Here is a 19,509-nt window from a genome sequence, read left to right as displayed (position 1 = left end):
CCGTGTGTGAATGCCAATTGTAATTCGGTCCCCTCGGAGGAAAATTAAAAAATTCACTTCTCACCCTCCATTTCTGAACGCTAGCCGTTCAAAAACCGACGAGTAAAACACGTTTCCGGGTTTGCGCAACAGGCGCAATAACAACAATACTTAACAGATCCTTATACTAGGCGCAAGCCTAGCCAAATGAATACCGGTTGCCCAAACCCAAACGGTATCCCGCCCGCAGGGGCAAGACCCACTCACCAGGGAGGGCCTTAGTCAACGATTCTCCACAGGAAGGGCGGCACCAATAGACCCCCAACCTCCGCATCGGGTACCAGCTCCCTAAACTTGTCGAACTCAAAACGCGACAGTGCGTCAGCAATTCTGTTGTCAACCCCTGGGACATGCGCAGCCGTGAAATGAATGTTATGCCTCAAGCACTTGAGCACAAGATAACGCAACAAGCGCAGAGCCTCAGGAGAGGACGAGCGCTGGTTATTAACGGCGTGCACGACGCCCAGATTGTCGCAGCGAAATACAATACTCCGATCCGAAAAGCTGGGTGCCCACAACTCAACTGCCACTATCAAGGGGAAAAACTCCAGCAGGAGCAAGTTCTTTGTAAACCCTCGAGTCACTCATGCTGCGGGCCAAGGCGCGGCGCACTACTGTGTTCTGAAAAAAGCCCCAAAGCCCGAACCACCAGCGGCGTCAGTGAAAAGTTGGAACGCAGCGTTGGAACAGCGTTTCGCTGGCCACAACACCTCCCGGTTAAAAGAAACCAAGAAAGTGGACCAGGTTCTCAAGTCCTCCCTGACCTCGCGCGAAATGTAAACCGTATGATGAGGTTTCCGTACCCCCGCCATGGATCTCTCAAGTTTACGGCAGAAAACCCGGCCCATGGGTATGATCCTGCACGCAAAATTAAATGACCCGAGCAACGACTGAACCCGTTGTAGTCTGACCCTGCGCGAGAGGAGTCACTGCTCTATGAGACCCAACAACTTGAGTACCTTATCGGCCGGAAGCCGGCAACAGCCGGCTTCCGAATCGATTTCAATGCCCAAATAACTGAGGCACGCCGTGGGCCCCTCGGTCTTATCCGAGGCCACGGGAACGCCCAGGCGGCCGGATAAACTCTGAGCTAAACCCAGTACATCCCCGCACACCGACCCCACCCTTGGACCCACAAAGAGAAAATCGTCTAGGTAGTGGGCGACCCCCGGGTGGCCGGAGGCCGACACTACGCACCAATGCAAAAATGAGCTGAATTTCTCAAAATAGGCACAAGAAATGGAACACCCCATGGGCAAGCACCTGTCTACATAATACCCACCCCCTAACTTGAAACCAAGGAAACGCAGGGAGTCGGGGTGGATGGGCAGGAGGCGGAAAGCGGACTCAATGTCCAGCTTGGCCATGAGGGCGCCGGGACCCGCCCTTTGGACTAACCGCAGGGCCTCATCGAACGATTGATATCGCACCCTGCAAGCTTCCTCCGGGATGGAGTCGTTGACCGAGCCGCCACGGGGGTGTGACAAATGCTGGATGAGGCGGAATTTACCCTGAACTTTCTTGGGGACCACCCCTAACGGTGAAATGCACAGCCGGGGCAGTGGGGGGGACGGGAAAGGGCCACACATGCGCCCCAAATCAATTTCCGCCCGAACCTTACGGGCGACCACGGAGGGGAAATCCCGTGCGGATTTTAAATTGCGCCTGGAGACCACGAGGACGGAATCCGGGATGGGAAGCCTGAAACCGCTACGAAAACCTTCCAACAAAAACAACCCCGAAGTGACGTCAGGGTAACTGCCCAACCATTTAGCCAATTCGGGGACGTTGATGGGGGAAAACGCCTTACTTTCCACTTCCGGGCACCTCGGCAGCATCAGAGGGCCTGGACCCGGAAGGGGACTGGCAATCTTTGGCCGGGTGCCCCCCGCCGCACGCCTTGCAGGAGTGGCGAAAACGGCAGTTAGCCCCCCGGGAACACTTGCCCTCGTTGAAGGCAAAGCATTTCCCTTTATTCCCCGTGGGCGGGCTCGGCCGGACATTTAAACCCGGCTTACCGCCCTGTGCTTCATAAAGGGGCTTATTCTGATGAGTGACCTCTAACCAAACTTCCACGTCCTTGAAACCCAAGGGTAGTGTCGGGTTACCGTCTTGGTTACGACGGAATTTCTCATCGTAATCCCTCTATGCGTAACCCTTGGATGTCAAGTACATTTCATGCACCAGGTACAAATACTTGACCGTGTTGTGATATTCCTTAGGCCTCGTCTCGGCGTAGCATGCCGTGAACACTAAAAACCCCCGGAGCCACTGGTGAAAATTGCGAAATGCATTCTCGCCAATGCCACCAACCTTCTTGGCCTTATCGAAAGCCTTCCGCATGTCATCCGTAAGGGTGAACATGTTGACGTATTTACCTTTCTTAATCTTCTCCCTCATCCGTTTACGTAAACCCCTGGTGACCGCAGTGTTAGCGCAGTGCACCATTTCCGTAAAGCGCGGAGGGTCCGGCGTGGCTTCCGCAGCTGCGCCTTTAGCCTTCCTCTCTTTCTTGTGCAAGCGATGCGCAATGAGCCTAGCTAACTTACGCGGGCGCCTGGGGGACCCGGAAGACCTAGTATCAGAAGAGGAGATGGAAGAAGAGCTATCAGAAGAAGGATTAAATGTCTCACCCGTTCCAGGAGGACCGCCCGCGTCAACTGCTGCGATGGCGGGGCCGGATGGAACCTCTTCAGGGACCCGAGATCCCCCCGTCTCCACATGTTCAGCCTGCATCGCCGCTCCTGTCTGTGCCTCGCTGGATGTTGCTGTCGTCGTGGCCCCCGACAATCCGGCCGGGGGAGAGACTCCCCTCGCCGTACCTGCACCTGTTGGGGAAACAGAAGGGGGGGGGGAGGGGAGGCACAAAAGCAGCCACCTCCGGGGGGGGAACCGGAGGTAGCGGGGGAGGGGGAGCCGCAAGTGGGGGCCGCGAACCGAGTGCGGGCAAGCCCGATATCGCGACGCCCGCCATTTCAAACACTGCGCCAGACGCTGGAGGCACTGTGCCCGGGGAAGTAAAACCAGCGTGCCAAGTGGACGGAGCCTGTGAAAACGGCGACGCCCAGTAAGGCGTCTGGCCGAGGGCCCCTGGGGTAAAACCACTGGAGTAAGAACCCACCCATTGCGCAAAACCCGGACCACTCGGCGTGGGCCAGGAGGTCACCGATCCCTGCGCGTGCGTAAACGCCGCCGGCAAATAAGTGGACGAAAAGGGGGCAGGAACCCCGCGGAATGCGGGTGCCGCCCCGGAAGTCATGACCGGGAGCTGCAATGACCCCGACCAGGCCACTGACACCGAAGCCGCCAGAAGGAAACCCGCGGGCGAAGCCGTATACGTGCCGCCCCGGTACGCGAATGGAGCGGTCAAGGAACTTGGTCCCGGCCCCATCTGGTGCACCAGGAGCTGGCCAGCAGACGGCGTCGGCTCGCTGGGCCACAGGCCACTCACAGGCGGCAGCAGTATCTGGGACACCGGGAGCGCACCGGGGTAAATCCCAGCTGTCTGCCCGTTGACGCCCGACACCCCGCTGCCCACCCCGATATTGGCACCTATGGAAACGGTGGGGGGAAACAGAGCCTGCGCATGCTCAAACGCAGGCCCCGCACCCCCCGTTGTCCCTGGACCAGAAGGCAGGGACACTACATCCTGCACCAGCCAGGCACCCGCAGGGGAGCTGGCCGGTGAAAGACCCCTCATTCCCCTCCTCACCGCTGATTCGCGGCACCCACCCGCCGGGTCACGTGACCCGCCAATCGCGGCCGTGTGGAGAGGCGTACTAACGCCTGTGGAGGCCGGAGCCCCGGCGCGCGCGGCTCTGCCGCTGCGCCGGGCTCCGGGAACGGCCGACGCTGGGGAAGCACCGCCGCCCGTGGAGAGCAGGACCCTGTCTCCGGCAGGCGGCGAAGCGGAGGGGGGGACCGCGCGCACCCGCGGCCGGCGATAGCCCGCTGCCGCGAGCGGTCGGGAGGCCTCAGCCAGGTGGCGGGGGGGGGGGGGGGGGGGGGCTGATCTTCTGGGACGGGGCATGCTGCAGCAGAACAGTGTGGATAACACCTAAAGCGCACACTGACTGTAATATAAAGGGAGGGAGCGCTAGTATATGCAGTATTGAAAAGAGGGGAAATAACTGACAAAATGCTGACAGTATGCCTTACCCTCATCCAAGAAAAACTGGCAAGAGGAAGATGGCTGCCAAAACCCTGAACTATATACCCCATTGCAAACTCCTCCTACCTATCCCTAATAGGCACCCATCTGTCACCTGACCACCACTGTCAATCACTAAGGCTAGCCCTGCCTATCCTCAACACATGTCAGAAAAATTCAGGGAGTTTATGTGGCTTCGAGCCTATGCGGATCTCTGCCTGCTTAATATTAATATTGAGCATAAGAGGTGGATCATATAACTATATTGCTGTACTTAACCACAGTGGATTAATCCGATGTTTGTACAAATGATATTGTCCTTAATTTATTGGATTTCTAAATAGGACAGTCCCGTTAGATGTATTTGATATCACTTGAACTAAATAACTTGTAGTATACTATAGATGCAGTATATTACCAATCGCTGAAATTGTCCGTATGCTTGCAAAGAGCAAGATTCTTTGTTTCGGGGAGATGTCTTAGATCCTGGAGGATGGAACAACCATGCTGAGCTCGGTGCAATGCACGCACCTGTTGTATATTGCAGCTCCCGTTCACTGACCACTACTCGTGGCGTCCTCCATCTCCCGCTATCCTGGCTCCAATAGGCAGTGCCCACACCTTGCAGGCTATGGGGAAGAGACCGTCCGGCTACTGGAGCTCAGCGCACCGCCGGCACCTGTCAGCTGAATGCGCTCCCGTCCTCAAGCCGCCGCATATAGCGTCCTCCTTTCTCCCGACTCTCAGTCTTAGAGCAACAACTGCACATCAACAGGAACCACCAGATAGTGTCAACTGGGTCACAATTCTGGCACTTTCTCTGACGCGTTTCGCTTCTAATTGAAGCCTCCTCATAGAGTAAAAACCTTTTTACTCTATTTTATATATAGGTTTTATATATGCGCATATTAATTAAGTCAATTTGTGTGATGTCTTTTTTGTATTTTTTATGATTAATTTCATGGATATTAAATAATATCATAAAAGAATAAATGGATTGAGGTTATTCATGCCCTGTTGCCTCTAATTAATCTATTAGCGCGAGGAGTGATATAGAATTTTTGTTAGCTTACATCTGGTTTAAACCAGGTGGGATTGTTTTGGCTATATCCACAAGCCAATTATTCTTCGCTGCTTTGTTGATTATATTGTTTTTTTATACATTTATTTTATATTAATGGTTTGTATATATGTGAGGTGGGTGTGTATTTAGATATATGCACCTATCCACAGTTATATATACATTTGTGTATTTAGTGATTAGCGCCAGACATTACTAGTGGTGTATAAGTTTTAAGAACCGAGTAAAACCGAACCCGCTCATCTCTAGTTCTAATTACTGATTGGAAGGTTGTATCTATGTGTACCTGTAGATGAAAGCAGCGTGTTTTGCAGGTAAATACAGATGTGTCCTTTTTGCGCCATGTGGCACCAGATGACTTTTTCCCTCAATCTTTCATTTTATTTTACTTATAGTGTACTAGGAGCATAAAATTATTATTTATGTAGCAAAGGAATTAGAATAAAGTCGCTGATAAAACTATAGCACCTGTCTGAAAACTGGCTTGAAGAACAAGTGTACTGTAACCATTAGCAACCAATGACGTCAAGCTGTAAAGCAGTGATAGGTACAGTAGCAGGATACACTTCAGGGGCTGCACTGGGAGACCCTCTAACCTTGAAGATGCTGCACAGTGCATGTAATGAATTATAGAGACACCGCTCTGTAGTAACATCATCAGCAGGCCTTTTACATAAGCATTACAAGCTACAGTATAGCAGACATGACAACAAAGCAGGAAGGAGCTGGGGGCTTAATACCGGTCAGCCGCTGTATGGTTGCTGTTGGTAACAGCAGCTTCTTCCCATGCTCAGTTTTTCATAAATGCCCATGAAGTAAAACGAATACAGATGCGTCCTTCCTTATTTAGCCTATGGATGCAATGAGACACGGCCCACAGGGCATACGAGAGCGGCCAGCTATTCTGCGTCTCGGTCGGTGACGGGCGGCTCCCCCACCCCCCGAAAATGTATCTTATTTTCATTGCTATGGGAATAAGACGCACAATCAGACTACGCTGATATGCGGCATGTGTTTTTTCTATGTTTGACCGCAGCTGTATCTGCATACGAAATGCTATGTTACAGTGTCGGTGGAAAATGGACATAGCATTTCGTATGCAGATACAGCCTCAGTCGCACACAGAATATACACATTCCGCATATCATTTTAATAAGCAGAGTCTGATTGTGCATTTGTTTCGCATAGCGAATAAAATAAATTTTCGGGGGAAAATGCACAAAAAAGGCGCTTGATGTCAGTAGACGCACTCACTACTAGGCGTAACTAGAAGGACTTTTTAACATGACTGCGGCGACAAGGGAGGACACATCTGTATTACTAATACACTACAATGTGTGCCGGGAAAGTGCCGGTATTAACATAAAGTTAGTCAGAGTTTGCCGTAGTTGCGGGATGTTGGATTTTTTTTTTAAAGGAGTAATCATTTACAAGGCAAAACCAAAAACGTCCGAGATCGGCCGACATCCCGTACCTCTGGAAAACTAGGACCCTATTAATTATGCCCCAACATGTTTATATGACACCAACTTTAATAGAGAAAATATATTTATAAAAAATATACAGAAGAAGGAGGAGGAGGAGGGGACTATGGTAGCAAATAAAGAGCATCTGACAAACTAATTACACTCGTTAATAGCCAACAAAGCTTGCCTTGACATGACTTGCAGTGGAACCAGGGGCGTTTAAACAGAGGAGGGGGCCCGTGTGCACCTCCGGGTGGGCCCCCTCCTCTGCACGGCGCAGTAGTCTCCGGCAACATGATGGAGTCTACTGCACATGCGCAGGTCTTCGGAAACATGGCGCCCACCGTGTTCCAGAGACCAATTTAGCTATTGCGCAGGCACGGCGGCCATCTTAGTTGCGCTTTTTTTCCGCAAGAGCAGTTCTCGGCGCTGGATGCCGGACAGGTATTAGAATATGGGTGCAGTGCTTGCGGTGTGGGCCCCCTCTGGACCCAGGTTAGGGTTGCCTCCTCATCCCTTTAATTCTGGACACATATTAATTACACAGGTTCTGTGGCTGATTAAAACCAGGTGAAATGGAGTCTTGAAGTCAGCCAGCCACAGAACCTGTGTAATTAATATGTGTCCAGAATTAAAGGGATGAGGTGGCAACCCTAACCCAGGGGCCCGTGTGCACCGCACACATTGCACCATTGTAGAAATGCCAATGGGTGGAATCACACAGACGAGTGGTGCAGCTGAACCCGTAGGGGTCATCAGCAACCACCAGACCAAAGGAGAGCACACCCATTTACCATGACTAAATCAACACAAACGCTCCATAAGAGAAACTACTATCAAATGAATGGTGGGCGGGAGGTATCCCGGCAGTCAGAATACCGACACCGTAATACCGACCCAATTCTAAATGCCAATACCGGCATCCAGAATGGGTACACCATCCCGGTGCCGGAATGCCGACAGCCGGAATCCCGAATGAGATAAGAGAGGGAGGTTAGGTTAAGGCTGCGATCGGACGGGTCAGGGTTAGTCTGAGGGGAGGCGGGGTTAGGGTTAGGCACCCCCCTCGGAGGGTTAGGATGCGGGAGGGAGGGATGGATACATTTAGGCAGCGGGGACAGGGGGTTAGGTTTAAGCACCTACAGGTGGAGGTTAGGGTTAGGCACCAAGGGGGGAGGTTACTGTGAGGCTGCGGGGAGGGAGGGTTAGGGGGTGGGGAGAGGGGAAACCCCCCCTTACTCACCCCTGTTGGCTTCGGGATCCCGGCGTTGGTATTTTGAGCGCCGGTATCCCATACGTCGGTAACTCATACTGCTCTTGGCAGAAAGTTCCACCTTGAGATAACTGAAGAGGAATAAATACCTTCGCCTAAACCACCAATCACAAACCATCACATCACACAGCAGTACATTTTAACCCTTTCCTAACCACCTAGAACTGCAAAAAAAACCTAATGTGCCAATGACCTAGAGGGGTAATTACTTTCAGGTTTAAAGCAGACCTTCAGCCGCCCCAAATCTGCAAGCAACTGATAATGATGTTATGGGCTATAAATGGCCTTTGTTCTGTGTAGGAACAATTAGTTTCCTGTTATTTAGATGTCTTTTTTTATTTTGCAACTGAATAAATAGCTTTACATTTAGTAATATCCCTTGGCTGTTTTCTTCCGGAGGGTTTGCAGAGGTCACTGCTAAGCCCAGAGGAACGGGGAGCCATCATGGAAATGAGAACGGTTGCTTAGGAACGACCAACCTTTGCTGGCTGGCATGTTTCTCCTGCAGCAACCTCAGCCCGACTGATAAGGAGATGGAGAAACTACTGTATTCTCCGCACGTCTAGCTGACTCTCTCTATGCTGGATCTGGAACCGGAAGAGAGGCCAGCACAGTGATAGCATGGCATTCCGGAGATGCGCTCCCATTGTGTGATATGGGGCGCTTAGGTTTACGTTGTGTGCTGGGAATGAGGTAAAACAATGAGCTGAAGGTGCAATCCAACATACTGTAGCGTTGTTTTATTTCTTTATCAGCAAGTGTGGTACCTCCTGTATCAAGAGCTGACACTCGTTTTTCCATTGAGGTGCTCCGATCACTTAGTACATCTGCCCAAATGATGAAAAGTACTGTAGTACTAGGAGATGAGCGGCTTCCTGCGGCAGACCTCCCCTGCTAGCTGTGTGTCGGGGCCGGTGTCCATAGGTAGCAGTGGAATGGGGCCTATCATGTCACTGGGAATCAGGGCAGGGCCCCCATTTTATTATCATTTAAAACGGGGGTCTATTTACTAAGCCTTAAATGGAGATAAAGTGAACGGAGATAAAGTCCCAACCAATCAGCTCCCAACTGCCATGTTACAAGCTAAGTTTGAAAAATGACAGTTAGGAGCTGGTTAGCTGGTACTTTATCTCTGTCCACTTTATTTCCATCTAAGGCTTAGTAAATAGACCCCAAAATGGCATGCCCAGTTCTTCTGGCTGCCCAGATGGCGCTATGGCACAGTGGGGCAGATGTATTAAGCCTGGAGAAGTGATAAAGCAGTGATAAGTGGAAGATGATAACGCACCAGCCAGTCAGCCCCTAACTGTCATTTTTCAAATCCGTAATGATTGGCTGGTGCGTTATCACCTTGCGCTTATCACTCGTTTATCACTTCTCCAGGTTAATACATCTGCCCCATTGTGCCTAAAGGTTTCAGCAGTAACTTACAAGCCACCTGGTAGTCACTTTAAGAAGCTCCCCTAACGCCGTCTTGCGATGGTTGCATAACGAACAAGCTTCTTTAAGCTGCGTGACTGTTTCACCAACACAGGTCTTCGTTTTATTCCCCAGTTGCTACCTGTGTGACACCCCACCAAGTCCTGGTACGCTAGGCTGCTGCCTAATGGTTGGTCAGGCACTGGGGAACATATTGGGAGCATCTTTAGAGAAAATGAGTGTACTACAGATACTGAACTCTCCAATTCCTTTCAGTCCCTCCTAGGTTTGTGGTCCAACCCACCGATCAGGATGGGATTTTCAGAAAGGCTGTGATCCTGAACTGCTCTGCCGAGGGTTACCCTGTGCCTACCATTGTGTGGAAGTACTCCAAAGGTAAGAGCCATGGTGATGTGTTGATTCCCAATGTATAACGCTGCCGCCCATCTTTATATACTCCTCCTGTCGCTGCTCTGTGTCAGCCTCACCCCTCTGCAGACTGCTTCCCCGGCTCCCCATCCACCACAGAATGCTGTATAGTCTTACCCTCACTCCCTCCTACTGTACTGTCCACCCTTCCTCCCGCCCTGTCTGCCCTCCACTGATCGTCACCTCCATCCCACCCCCTTGCCACCCATCATTACTTTCTTCTACAGGCTCTTGTGTACTTCTCTATCGTACTCTCCATTCCCCCTACCCTTCACTGTCTTTGCTTTTATCATTGTGTTTATGTTTATCCTATGCATTTCTGTAATATCTATGTCACTGTATGGGCGCTGCAGACACCGTGTGGTGCCCTTTAAGAATAATAGTGTCATATCACTGCCCAGTAGGCCACCGGTGCCTGTCTCTTCTTTATATTACTGTATTATACGCTTCAAAATGTCTCTCTTATTGCCCAGTTTTCTTCTGGATCCCTACAAGGCAAATTAACTGCATCCCCCCAACAAGATAGGGTGTAATATGTGTACAAGGCGTGTGTTCTTGCTGGCTCAAACTGGGGGAACTCCTATATTGGTACTTTCCTGATCACACAGTCACAGGGGCTAAAGGATTGTGCTTGTGAGGCTTCTAGGTCTGGCAGCATTCCTGCTGATGACTTTACCTATATACACACAAAGTAGCACTCCTAGGGCCAGTGTAATAGAGTGAGAGATTCAGAAAGTGAGAGATTTGGTAAGGTTTTTCAGTTTTCTTTTAAAGTGGCAATCATTTACACTGCACAACCAGGTTGATCTTGCTGTGTAAATGATTGCCACTTTAAAAAAAACTGCATAACCTTACCAAATCTCTCACTTTTTGAAACTCTCACTCTATTACATTTGGCCCCTAGTATAGTGAAGCAGCCATCCACAGAGCTTACTATAGTAAAGTGGTTCAGACTCCACCCTGCAGACCCTTCTCAAGTAAAAGTGAGGTTCTTTGCATCATTTTGGCAAAAGGTATAGCCCTACCCACCATGTCTAGGTAACCTCATCATCGGGTAGGTCCCTAACATTCTAAAGGTCGTGGGTCACCCCCAGGACGGCACAACCAAGCCACCCCAAGGCAACACACTAGTGATAGCAAGTAGAGTGTTGGATAAGTAAGAGCAGTATTGTCATACTGATTTCTAAGATGTACAGATGTGTTCTCATATACAAGCCAGGCAGCGTGAGTGAGCTGCGCTATAACCTAGCAACTTTGTCTTTAAATATATGTATTATTCGCACGACAGATGCAACAATCACAACTCGGTCTGTACCAGGGGCACCAGGCTGCGACTTTAACCGCACAGGAATCTGTATTACAAATGAATAATGTCGCAGATGAAGCACCGTGGAACTTGGCGTGAGAAAAAGCTGTGGCCTGCAGCATCGTAACACTTTGTGTGTAGATTTCGGACTCTATGTACTAATCCTTGGAGAGAGATAAAGTGGCTGGAGATAAAGTACCAGCCAGTTGGACAGGCTGTGTTTAACAAATGACAGGAGCTAATTGGCTGGTACTCTATCTCCGTCCACTTTATCTCTCTCCAAGGCTTTAGTACACAGACCCCTCAGACTCATTCTCACAGTTATAAAAATGTCACATACTGTATGAGAAAAATCAGTGCAGTCTTGTTAAGCACTTTTGTTGCACCAGATTGTTTAATTTGTGCTACTAAGACCCACGTTCTAGCAAAAAAGATGCTTGACACATGCAGGCCCTGGCACACCCGGGCGGGCTGTTTGGTGTGACTGCAGCAATAGTGTAGGAAAGGCTTGCAAGGCTAGGCATGTTTACACTGGAGAAAAGGAGATTAAGAGGGGACATGATTAACATGTACAAATATATAAGGGGGCAATACATAGAGGTAGCGGGGGAATTTGTTTTTGGTAATATCAACACAAAGGACACGCGGACACCCGCTTAGGTTAGAGGAGAGGAGATTTCGCACACAGAGACAAAAATGTTTCTTCACAGGAAGGACAATACGTATTTGGAATTCCCTGCCTGAGAGAGTAGTATTGGCGGACTCAGTCATTGCTTTTAAGAATGGGCTGGATAAATTCCTACTGGATAAGGATATACAGAGTTATGGTGTGTAAATCATGCACGATGGTATAAAAGGAAATAAGAAAAAAAAATTAAATAGATATAACTGTTAAACATTCACAACAGTTGAAATTAGTATTAAAAATATTAAATAATAGGAGATCACTAATAGGTTGAGATCGATGGACAAATTGTATTTTTTTCAACCTCAGAAACTGTTACTATGTATGAGGACATATCTATAACAATGACTGTACATACAGAAGAGATGTATTACCGTGTGGTCCCCAATGTCCATGTACAAACCGCAGTCAGGGTGGTATCATCCGCGTCACATTGCTGGTATGGTGCCCTGTAAGGAGCACTATTCTCCCACATCTCTGCTGGTGTGTGGGGTAGTCACTGTTGGGTTTGTACAGGCAGAGGTCATACATTATTGGGCAGCGCCTTTTGGGTTCCTAGATGTTGTTGAACCACAGACCCGGGTGTTGGCAGTTTACTGTATGCTGGGCCCTTTATTCCAATGTAGCAGGATACCCGCATTATACCCCATGTCTGATGCGTTTCTGAATCCTTGCAGGTGCTGGAGTTCCGCAGTTCCAACCCATCGCCCTGAATGGACGCATCCAGCTCCTTGTAAATGGTTCCTTACTGATTAAGCACATCCTGGAGGAAGATAGCGGATATTACCTCTGCAAGGTCAGCAATGATGTGGGAGCGGACGTCAGCAAGTCCATGTATCTCACGGTTAAAAGTAAGAAACAGAGCCATTTATTTTTTGCTAAAATGGATTACATGTTATAGACGGCATAAGTGATGCACAGTGCACCCCTGTTCTTCCAAGTGATGTACAGCGCACCCCTGTTCTTACAAGTGATGTACAGTGTACCCCTGTTCTTACAAGTGATGTACAGTGCACCCCTGTTCTTCCAAGTGATGTACAGTGCACCCCTGTTCTTACAAGTGATGTACAGTGCACCCCTGTTCTTCCAATTATGTACAGTGCACCCCTGTTCTTCCAAGTGATGTACAGTGCACCCCTGTTCTTCCAATTATGTACAGTGCACCCCTGTTTTTCCAAGTGATGTACAGCGCACCCCTGTTCTTCCAAGTGATGTACAGTGCACCCCTGTTCTTCCAAGTGATGTACGGCGCACCCCTGTTCTTCCAAGTGATGTACAGTGCACCCCTGTTCTTCCAAGTGATGTACAGTGCACCCCTGTTCTTCCAAGTAATGTACAGTGCACCCCTGTTCTTCCAAGTGATGTACAGTGCACCCCTGTTCTTCCAAGTGATGTACAGTGCACCCCTGTTCTTCCAAGTGATGTACAGTGTACCCCTGTTCTTACAAGTGATGTACAGTGCACCCCTGTTCTTCCAAGTGATGTACAGTGCACCCCTGTTCTTCCAAGTGATGTACAGTGTACCCCTGTTCTTCCAAGTGATGTACAGTGCACCCCTGTTCTTACAAGTGATGTACAGTGCACCCCTGTTCTTACAAGTGATGTACTGTGCACCCCTGTTCTTACAAGTGATGTGCAGTGCACCCCTGTACTTACAAGTGATGTGCAGTGCACCCCTGTACTTACAAGTGATGTGCAGTGCACCCCTGTACTTACAAGTGATGTGCAGTGCACCCCTGTTTTTACAAGTGATGTGCAGTGCACCCCTGTACTTACAAGTGATGTACAGTGCACCCCTGTTCTTACGGGTGATGTACAGTGCACCCCTGTTCTTACGGGTGATGTACAGTGCACCCCTGTTCTTACGGGTGATGTACAGTGCACCCCTGTTCTTACGGGGGATGTACAGTGCACCCCTGTTCTTACGGGGGATGTACAGTGCACCCCTGTTCACACGGGGGATGTACAGTGCACCCCTGTTCTTACGGGTGGCGTACAGTGCACCCCTGTTCTTACGGGTAATGTACAGTGCACCCCTGTTCTTACGGGTAATGTACAGTGCACCCCTGTTCTTACGGGTGACGTGCAGTGCACCCCTGTTCTTACGGGTGATGTACAGTGCACCCCTGTTCTTACGGGTGATGTACAGTGCACCCCTGTTCTTACGGGTAATGTACAGTGCACCCCTGTTCTTACGGGTAATGTACAGTGCACCCCTGTTCTTACAAGTGACGTACGGTGCACCCAGTGTCGGACTGGGGCATATAGGGCCCACCGGGGGAATGCAGTGGTAGGGGTACATGTTTAGGGGTGTGGCCAGTCCGCAGAGGGGATGTGGGGTACAGTATAAGGGGGTACAGTATAAGGTAACATATGTATGATGTATAATTCAAGTGCACAGTCTGGAACCTGATCCTTAGAGCAGGAGGTGGGACCCCAGGCATTGGGGCCTACCGGTATTTTTCCCTGTACCCCTGTGGGCCAGTCCAAGCCTGGGTGCACCCTTGTTCTTACAGGTGACGTACAGTGCACCCCTGTTCTTACGGGTGACGTACAGTGCACCCCTGTTCTTACGGGTGACGTGCAGTGCACCCCTGTTCTTACGGGTGACATGCAGTGCACCCCTGTTCTTACGGGTGACGTGCAGTGCACCCCTGTTCTTACGGGTGACGTGCAGTGCACCCCTGTTCCTACGGGTGACGTGCAGTGCACCCCTGTTCTTACGGGTGACGTACAGTGCACCCCTGTTCTTACAGGTTATGTACAGTGCACCCTACCAGGAACTTATGCAACAAATTGAAAAAATAAATTAAATGTTAACAAGTTATAACAACTAACGTATTAAATAAACAAAAAAAATGGTAAACATCATATTGTTATGTGGATGACTAAATGCATGTTACAAATAATGATAAAACAGTGCGATTTTAGCTTAGGCTATTTCTGCACGTTGTCCATACATGCTCAGTGCCACGTGGGTGAGGCAGACTGCACCTCTAGCTCCCTATGTAGTGCTCGGCTCTGGCTTCCTGCAGTTGCTGTGATAGAAACATGGAATATATTGCATTACAGTGCTCCGTGTTCTATCCACTTGTTCTCCTATTTATTCCTGTCCTGGGGATCTCTGAGCTGTAGTGGTCTCTGGCGCTGGGAGGCGAGAGCCTGGAGTGCTTCGGCACGGCAGATCCCTCTGGTTGCCATTAATTGATCCTGCATAAACTGAGTAGCAGGCACTGCAAGGTCACCCTGCCTGTCTTCCCTACGAGCAGCCAGCAGGAGGCAAAGAGCTGGGGGTACCGCGGGCTGTGTGCTGGCTGACATTCTGCAAATGGAAAAGGAAAAATCATTTTCCAAGGCTTGTTTTCCAGCCCTCTGTAGTCTGAAGTGACACATTCCCAACATACACTGCGACTGTCTGACAGCACAGAAAGCATGATATGGAAACAGAACCAGCCTTAATGTACTAAGAACACAGAGCGGAAAGACTATTAATCCATATCACAGTGTGCACACACATAGCGCAGGCATATACTGTATAGTGCCGACATATAGAGTACAAACACACATAGCACAGGCATATACTGTATAGTGCCGACATATAGAGTACAAACACACATAGCACAGGCATATACTGTATAGTGCCGACATATAGAGTACAAACACACATAGCACAGGCATATACTGTATAGTGCCGACATATAGAGTACAAACACACATAGCGCAGGCATATACTGTATAGTGCCGACATATAGAGTACAAACACACACAGCGCAGGCATATACTGTATAGTGCCGACATACAGAGTACAAACACACATAGCACAGGCATATACTGTATAGTGCCGACATATAGAGTACAAACACACACATAGCGCAGGCATATACTGTATAGCACAGACATATAGAGTACAAACACACATAGCGCAGGCATATACTGTATAGCACAGACATATAGAGTACAAACACACATAGCGCAGGCATATACTGTATAGTGCAGACATATAGAGTACAAACACACACAGCGCATGCATATACTGTATAGTGCCGACATATAGAGTACAAACACACATAGCGCAGGCATATACTGTATAGTGCAGACATATAGAGTACAAACACACACAGCGCATGCATATACTGTATAGTGCCGACATATAGAGTACAAACACACATAGCGCAGGCATATACTGTATAGTGCAGACATATGGAGTACAAACACACACAGCGCAGGCATATACTGTATAGTGCCGACATATAGAGTACAAACACACATAGCGCAGGCATATACTGTATAGCACAGACATATAGAGTACAAACACACATAGCGCAGGCATATACTGTATAGTGCCGACATATAGAGTACAAACACACACAGCGCAGGCATATACTGTATAGTGCCGACATATAGAGTACAAACACACATAGCGCAGGCATATACTGTATAGTGCCGACATATAGAGTACAAACACACATAGTGCAGGCATATACTGTATAGCGCAGACATACAGAGTACAAACACACATAGTGCAGGCATATACTGTATAGCGCAGACATATAGAGTACAAACACACATAGCGCAGGCATATACTGTATAGCACAGACATATAGAGTACAAACACACATAGTGCAGGCATATACTGTATAGTGCCGACATATAGAGTACAAACACACATAGTGCAGGCATATACTGTATAGTGCCGACATACAGAGTACAAACACACATAGCGCAGGCATATACTGTATAGCGCAGACATATAGAGTACAAACACACATAGCGCAGGCATATACTGTATAGCGCAGACATATAGAGTACAAACACACATAGCGCAGGCATATACTGTATAGCACAGACATATAGAGTACAAACACACATAGCGCAGGCATATACTGTATAGCACAGACATATAGAGTACAAACACACATAGCGCAGGCATATACTGTATAGCGCAGACATATAGAGTACAAACACACATAGCGCAGGCATATACTGTATAGTGCAGACATATAGAGTACAAACACACATAGTGCAGGCATATACTGTATAGCGCAGACATACAGAGTACAAACACACACAGCGCAGGCATATACTGTATAGTGCCGACATATAGAGTACAAACACACATAGTGCAGGCATATACTGTATAGCACAGACATATAGAGTACAAACACACATAGCGCAGGCATATACTGTATAGCACAGACATATAGAGTACAAACACACATAGCGCAGGCATATACTGTATAGCGCAGACATATAGAGTACAAACACACATAGGCCCTCATTCCGAGTTGTTCGCTCGGTATTTTTCATCGCATCGCAGTGAAAATCCGCTTAGTACGCATGCGCAATGTTCGCACTGCGACTGCGCCAAGTAACTTTACTATGAAGAAAGTATTTTTACTCACGGCTTTTTCTTCGCTCCGGCGATCGTAATGTGATTGACAGGAAATGGGTGTTACTGGGCGGATACACGGCGTTTCAGGGGCGTGTGGCTGAAAACGCTACCGTTTCCGGAAAAAACGCAGGAGTGGCCGGGGAAACGGTGGGAGTGCCTGGGCGAACGCTGGGTGTGTTTGTGACGACAACCAGGAACGACAAGCACTGAAATGATCGCACAGGCAGAGTAAGTCTGGAGCTACTCTGAAACTGCTAACTCGTTTGTAATCGCAATATTGCGCGTACGTCGGTCGCAATTTTAAGAAGCTAAGATTCACTCCCAGTAGGCGGCGGCTTAGCGTGTGTAACTCTGCTACATTCGCCTTGCGAGCGAACAACTCGGAATGAGGGCCATAGTGCAGGCATATACTGTATAGCGCAGACATACAGAGTACAAACACACACAGCGCAGGCATATACTGTATAGCGCAGACATATAGAGTACAAACACACATAGTGCAGGCATATACTGTATAGTGCCGACATATAGAGTACAAACACACATAGCGCAGGCATATACTGTATAGTGCCGACGTATAGAGTACAAACACACATAGTGCAGGCATATACTGTATAGCACAGACATATAGAGTACAAACACACATAGCGCAGGCATATACTGTATAGTGCCGACATATAGAGTACAAACACACACAGCGCAGGCATATACTGTATAGTGCAGACATATAGAATACAAACACACATAGTGCAGGCATATACTGTATAGCACAGACATATAGAGTACAAACACACATAGCGCAGGCATATACTGTATAGTGCCGACATATAGAGTACAAACACACATAGCGCAGGCATATACTGTATAGTGCAGACATAAAGAGTACAAACACACACAGCGCAGGCATATACTGTATAGTGCCGACATATAGAGTACAAACACACATAGTGCAGGCATATACTGTATAGCGCAGACATATAGAGTACAAACACACATAGTGCAGGCATATACTGTATAGCACAGACATATAGAGTACAAACACACAGTGCAGGCATATACTGTATAGCACAGACATATAGAGTACAAACACACATAGCGCAGGCATATACTGTACTAGGTGCTTCATCGCGCCCTACGGGCGCTCTTCACATCGTCGCAAGTGGCTACGCCCCCTTTTCTCTAACGTCCTAAGTGGATGCTGGGGACTCCGTAAGGACCATGGGGGATAGCGGCTCCGCAGGAGACTGGGCACATCTAAAGAAAGCTTTAGGACTAACTGGTGTGCACTGGCTCCTCCCCCTATGACCCTCCTCCAAGCCTCAGTTAGATTTCTGTGCCCGACGAGAAGGGTGCACACTAGGGGCTCTCCTGAGCTTCTTAGTGAAAGTTTTAGTTTAGGTTTGTTATTTTCAGTGAGACCTGCTGGCAACAGGCTCATTGCAACGAGGGACTAAGGGGAGAAGAAGCGAACTCACCTGCGTGCAGAGTGGATTGGGCTTCTTGGCTACTGGACATTAGCTCCAGAGGGACGATCACAGGCCCAGCCTGGATGGGTCCCGGAGCCGCGCCGCCGGCCCCCTTACAGAGCCAGAAGAGCGAAGAGGTCCGGAAAAATCGGCGGCAGAAGACGTTCCGGTCTTCAATAAGGTAGCGCACAGCACTGCAGCTGTGCGCCATTGCTCTCAGCACACTTCATACTCCGGTCACTGAGGGTGCAGGGCGCTGGGGGGGGCGCCCTGAGACGCAATAAAACATGATAAAAATACCTTACATGGCAAAAAATACATCACATATAGCTCCTGGGCTATATGGATGCATTTAACCCCTGCCAGAATATACAGAAAAACTGGAGATAAGGCCGCCGAAAAGGGGGCGGAGCCTATCTCCTCAGCACACTGGCGCCATTTTCCCTCACAGCTCAGTTGGAGGGAAGCTCCCTGGCTCTTCCCTGCAGTCACTACACTACAGAAAGGGTTAAAAAAAGAGAGGGGGCACTAATTAGGCGCAGTATTAAAACATACAGCAGCTATAAGGGGAAAAACACTTATATAAGGTTATCCCTGTATATATATATAGCGCTCTGGTGTGTGCTGGCATACTCTCCCTCTGTCTCCCCAAAGGGCTAGTGGGGTCCTGTCCTCTATCAGAGCATTCCTTGTGTGTGTGCTGTGTGTCGGTACGTTTGTGTCGACATGTATGAGGAGAAAAATGATGTGGAGACGGAGCAGAGTGTCTGTAACAGTGATGTCACCACCTAGGGGGTCGACAC

General features: G+C 49.0%; 1 protein-coding gene across 3 annotated transcripts in view; it reads left to right on the top strand.

The window, feature by feature from the left end:
* The window catches only part of DSCAM (DS cell adhesion molecule), a 796,975-nt gene that overhangs the window by 464,991 nt on the left and 312,475 nt on the right, over positions 1 to 19,509 (top strand). For all 3 annotated transcript variants that reach the window (XM_063956595.1, XM_063956594.1, XM_063956596.1), the window contains 2 exons: positions 9,705 to 9,824; positions 12,526 to 12,699. In XM_063956595.1, the coding sequence (XP_063812665.1) occupies positions 9,705 to 9,824; positions 12,526 to 12,699 (294 nt within the window). The remainder of the gene's footprint in view (positions 1 to 9,704; positions 9,825 to 12,525; positions 12,700 to 19,509) is intronic.

Source organism: Pseudophryne corroboree, chromosome 2 (genome assembly GCF_028390025.1).
Source record: "Pseudophryne corroboree isolate aPseCor3 chromosome 2, aPseCor3.hap2, whole genome shotgun sequence".
Classification (NCBI taxonomy): Eukaryota; Metazoa; Chordata; class Amphibia; order Anura; family Myobatrachidae; genus Pseudophryne; species Pseudophryne corroboree.
Note: the sequence above shows the minus strand (reverse complement) of the source record. Positions and strands in the feature narration are given on the sequence as shown.